Raw genomic sequence first — 5,035 nt, forward strand, 5'->3', positions numbered from 1 at the left:
TCCACAACTAGGTTTGTCATCAATCAATATTTCACCTTTTTTGAAACAAGAAAACCACTCATACACTTTAATTTTTCCCATATTGCTGTCCTTGTAAACTGTGTTCACCATCACAACAGTTTCTGCCAAATTTTTCCTGAGCAGGAAACAAAATTTCACAGCTGCATGCTGTTCTCTTAAATTGGCCATCACAAAAAAATGAGGTTTGAGCAAAACTTCTTTATTTTTTTTTTGCAAAACTTCTTTTATGAAAAAATTCACTGGGACCTGAGAGAACCTTCCCAGGTGACACCACTGGGTGCACTAACTCAGAGCAAGTTGCTGGATGTTCCCCCAGCAAGCAAAATGCGTACTACGAAAGGACTGTCCAGCAAGCTTTTTCCAGTTTCTTTTTTTGGGGGCGGGGGGGCGGTTACCCCCTTGTATTCTTTCCATCTTCTTTTGATGCTTCCTGCATGATTCAATATTTTGCCCATAAAGTCTTTCAGTGTTGAAACTCGAGGATACGAAACGCACACTCCACAGTTCTGGTACCTGACAAGAGCCAATTGTTTTACAGTACTTTATTCTCCTCGGTGTGTTGTCTTTCTTGGACATTTAATTAGCTAACGAGTGAATACATTAGATACTTCTGAATTTTAGTTGGGAATTAACATAGCTTGCATTTTAATTTCCAGTTGTTTGCTATTTCTATGAACTCAGAACATTATTTTAATAAATTTTATAATACCAACCTTCAAATTAAAAAAAAAAATCTGTGATATACAGATGACAACCTTGCTTGCTGTGTTAGGCCAGGTTGACTAGAGAAACAAATCCAGGGACACTCATATATGTGTAAGAGAGAGCTTTAGATCAATTAGTAATTATATATCAAGTAAACATCCCATCCCAGTCCAACTCAAGTCCCTAAGTCCGATACTAGTCCATAAGTCCATCTTCAGACTTACGCAGCCACATGCAATGATGCAGAATGCAGGAATATCATAGGCCAGTGGGTGCAAGGTCTTGTGGATCCAATGGTGGTGGACACATCTCCAGCCGGCTGGTCACCATCAGGGTCAGCCAGGAGGAAGGTGAAGGCAGAGAGAGAGGGAGACGTCCCCAGGACTCTCTTTATGAGAAGGCCGTGCCCACAAGGAGTCACCATCAGGCTGTGACCTGATTGATAGGCTAGACTCCACCCTGACACTTTGATATGTCAAGTTGACATGAAATTATGTAACTACCACAATAAAGAAACTCAAAATCCTCACCACCGAGCCAATAGACAACGTCATGGTAAGAATGCAGAAAAGCCTGACGTTGTCAAAGATTGCATTTTAGTTGGATCTATAATCAGCACCCATGGAAGCAGCTGCCAAGAAATCAGAGGACTTATTTCATTGGGCAAATCTGCTGCAAAAATTTCTTAAAGAGTAAAGATGTCATTTCAAGGATCAACGTGTGCCCGACTCAAGCCATAGTATTTTCAAGGGTCTCACATACCTGGGGAATCTGGACACTAGCTATAGAAGACCGCAGAACTGACGCCTTTGACATACGGTGCTAGTGAAAAACATGGAAAGTCTCACGGACCGCCGGAAGAACAAACCAATCAGTCTTAAAAGGAGTGTCACCAGAACGCTCCTTAGAAGCGAAGATGCAACGCTGGTCTCAAGGAGTTTGGACCTGCTCTCAGAAGGGACCAGTCCCTGGCGAGGGACATCACAATCAGTAGAGTCAGCAGAAACGAGAAAGACCCTCAGCGAGATGGCGTGATGCCACGTCAGCCAGAACGGGCTCAAACATAACAATGATTGTGAGGACCGCGAGGAACCTGGAAGTATTTTGTTCTGTTTTACATTGGTGGCGCTGGGTTGGAACTGACGGGGGAACCGAACAACAAGGAGACTAGAGAGTAGCACAATGTTGAGCAAGGACCTCCTTCAAGCAAGAGAGACTCTTGGGTGTTTAGATCTTTGTTTAGAAGCCAAGTCCACATTCCATCTCTGGACCAGAGTTCCAACTGCGTGTGTGTTTCGCAGCCTTGTCGCCTCAGAGGACCCAAACCCGGGGGAAGCGGTGTGCTCAGAGAGAAAAGGGATGCCTCTCTAACAAGGGACAGCCAATCCATTCAACTACATGAAGCAAGTAGTAGGAAGCATCCTGGGGTCGTCCTCATTGGTGTCGGATAAGGTGGACACGTGGAGTCTGAGCCCTGGTGGGCAGGGCAGGGCTCTGTCTGTGAGCTAGAGCTGGGAGAGAGTAAGGCTGAAGACTGTGTTCCTTGACCCCAAGATGACCGTCCATTGGGATTTCCCCAGTCCCGCAGCTACTTCCTGCTGAAAAGAGCAAGGATTGGGAGAGAAGCTGCCACCTGGCACCTTTGGACAATTGCCATGGCAACCACAGGCCAGGCCTTTTATTCCAGTCATTGCCTGGGAGTGGTCCTCCCACATGCCTTGTTTTCCAATGTTATGGTCTAATGACTGTACAGCTCCCCCACACCCGCTCACCTTAATCTTGCAAAACAAGTTTCTTTGGCAACTGTCGGATGCCTGAAAGGATTTTCCCTGAGGTGTTTGAAACACTAGCTTTGTCATGCAAGGACACAGGAATCTGAAATGGAAACCAGCTCTAGGATGAGAAAAAGAGAGTGTTGGAAATAGCAGAGGGCAGTGAGAAAGTGTCCTGCAAGATAAGAGTAGAGACAGACTGAGACAACATCCCTTATCTGCTCCCAGCTCCAAGGCATCTCCGCACCTCCGAGAGTCGGCTCAGGATGCTGCTGGGGACCTGGGCAACACTTGGACCAAATGGACTACAATGACCTCACGTCTGTCACTGTCCCCACCCGTGACCACAGAGCCCCTGACACAACCCTTACTCAAAAAAAAAAAAAAAATCCCGGGCCCTTGCTTCCCTGAAGAGAAAAGATCTACTGAGTCCAGAAGGAGGAGAAACAAAGGCCAGGTGCTGGGGGTGAGTGGGGCTCCTGGCGTTCTCCAGGCACACGTCAGAATCCACTGTGGAGCCCCGGGAAGACATCAGTGCTTTGCTCCTCCCCTGTCACTGCAGTTGAAGCGGACGGGGGCATTGCTTTTTCCTGAGCGCTTCAGGTGTGAAGAGCCCCCGGAGCAGGAAGAAGCCGTCATACTCGGCAGCCAGGGCCCCAGCTGGAGCGCCTGGTGATAGCACCAGGGGCCAGATACTCAGCATCTCCAGCTGCAAATCGGTACCTACCCGACGGAGCTGTGGGGAAGCGTCAAGAACATCACGCGTGGCAAGCCTCGGTGTTATGCCTAGCGTATATTAAGTGCTGACAATTTCATGCTTGCTGTTGACGTGGTGGGTCTTATGACCTTAAGAACCAGGTGCACATGTCTGTGAACCTTCCAACACAAGTTGAGCTGCTAAGTGCAAGGTCAGTCCTTTGGCACCACCAGGCACTATGAGGGAGAAAGAGGGCGTTCTACTCCCTTAACAAGTTGCGGTTTGGGAAACTCATCCGTGTCTGTTAAGATGACAGTCAAGAAAACCCCCGGGGCGTTCCGTTTCGGTCTGTAACACACGGGAGCACCCTGAATTGAGATCACAAAATGGCAATGGGTTTTTGGTTGTTGTTGTTTGGGTTACTCTAACACTCTAGTGCGGCCTCGTTCTTTCTGAGATGATGGAAATGTTCTATGTCTATGAGCCATAGGGGGCCATTGCGCACTTGAAATGAGGCCAGCATGATTGGGGAACTGAAACGTCTACTTTAGCTCATTCGATACAATAGATTGAAAACGACTAAAATATAGGGCATCAGCCTGGATGGTATATGTTTTGCTATGTATATTCTCAAAAGCAACAACGTAGAGAAAGCTAGCCTGACCTTTTATACTTCTCAAAGCATTTTCCCTCATACAAGCCTCAAAAAGTTCTGTGAAGGACATTAGGCACACACTGATAGGCCTGTTTTACAGAGTCGCGGACAGTCTCAATGGTGTTCAAAACCCTGCCCCAGATCATAAGCAACAGTGACAGGCTGCATTAGGACCAGGAGGAGGCAGATCTCTGGATTCCAAACCCATGCTTCCTCCTCCTATCTGTCACCATGGGAGCATCTTACAGGGCCCCCAGTTCCCTGGGGTTCTCCACGAGGCTCTCTCCTAGCCCCTGGCTGGCCCCAAGCGGCTGTCTTCTCCCACCGGTCACCCTGCATGGGACTCACCTGGTAGAGCTCCTGGACCTGCGCATCCACCCACTGCTCCATCTCCAGCCAGCGCTGGAGGTGCCCCCGGTCATACTTCACTGTCAGCCGGCTGGGTCTCCGCGACTTTGGTAATTTGGAGAGATCAGGATTCGACTTGGACTCTGAGTCTGTGGATGATGTCCTCCTCCTCCCGGAAGCCCACTGGACCTTCTTCCTTGGGTTCTCCTTGTCCGGGTTGGGAGATGTGCAGGAAGCAGGACTTGAAGACAGCATGGAAGGGTTGGTGTGGGCAAGAAGCTGGGGGCAAAAAACCAACAACAACAAACCACCAGTCAGGGCAAGGGCATGGAAGGAAGTGAGGAGGTAGGGAACAGAAAGAGACGTCAGCAGGGAAGAAAGGAAGGAGGAAGGTGGGACCAGGCTCCCTGGGAGGGGCCAGGGTCAAAGACCAACAGGCCTTTGTGCTGGGAATGCTGGTTTCCGGGCCTCCTGACTGCCAGAGAGTGGCACTCCAGAGCAGCTGCTAGGATACAAAGTGATCATGAGCAAAGGTCAGGAGGGTGCCAAACCCCGGAGAGGAAGGAATGCTGGTCTTACGGGGTGTGCAGGGCCAACCGGCGGGGTCCATGCAATCCCCTGTAGCCCACCCTCCTGGGACCAGATCCACGCTGGACCTGGCCCTGGTTAAGAGTCAGGCAACCCTGCCAGAGTGTGGCACTGCAGGGGCAGGGTCTCCCGGCTGGGGACTGGGGTTGGAGGGGTGATTATCTCTGGTCCTCGTGGGGCCAGTGGTCTCTGCCTTCTGAATGTGACCTGTCTTTGAGAGTTGATGAAGGGAGCCGCTGCTCTGCCCGG

The 5,035-nt window shown here is 49.6% G+C and overlaps 1 protein-coding gene across 6 annotated transcripts in view; it reads right to left on the reverse strand.

Annotated features, from left to right (window-relative positions):
• Nucleotides 1–5,035, reverse strand: part of PPP1R14D (protein phosphatase 1 regulatory inhibitor subunit 14D) — a 30,465-nt gene that overhangs the window by 10,829 nt on the left and 14,601 nt on the right. For all 6 annotated transcript variants that reach the window (XM_004712715.2, XM_045287699.1, XM_045287702.1 and 3 more), the window contains one exon: nucleotides 4,199–4,477. In XM_004712715.2, the coding sequence (XP_004712772.1) occupies nucleotides 4,199–4,453 (255 nt within the window). In that variant the 5' untranslated portion in view covers nucleotides 4,454–4,477. The remainder of the gene's footprint in view (nucleotides 1–4,198; nucleotides 4,478–5,035) is intronic.

This window comes from Echinops telfairi, unplaced genomic scaffold (assembly GCF_000313985.2).
Source record: "Echinops telfairi isolate 266 unplaced genomic scaffold, ASM31398v2 ScPeMD7_18;HRSCAF=68, whole genome shotgun sequence".
Classification (NCBI taxonomy): Eukaryota; Metazoa; Chordata; class Mammalia; order Afrosoricida; family Tenrecidae; genus Echinops; species Echinops telfairi.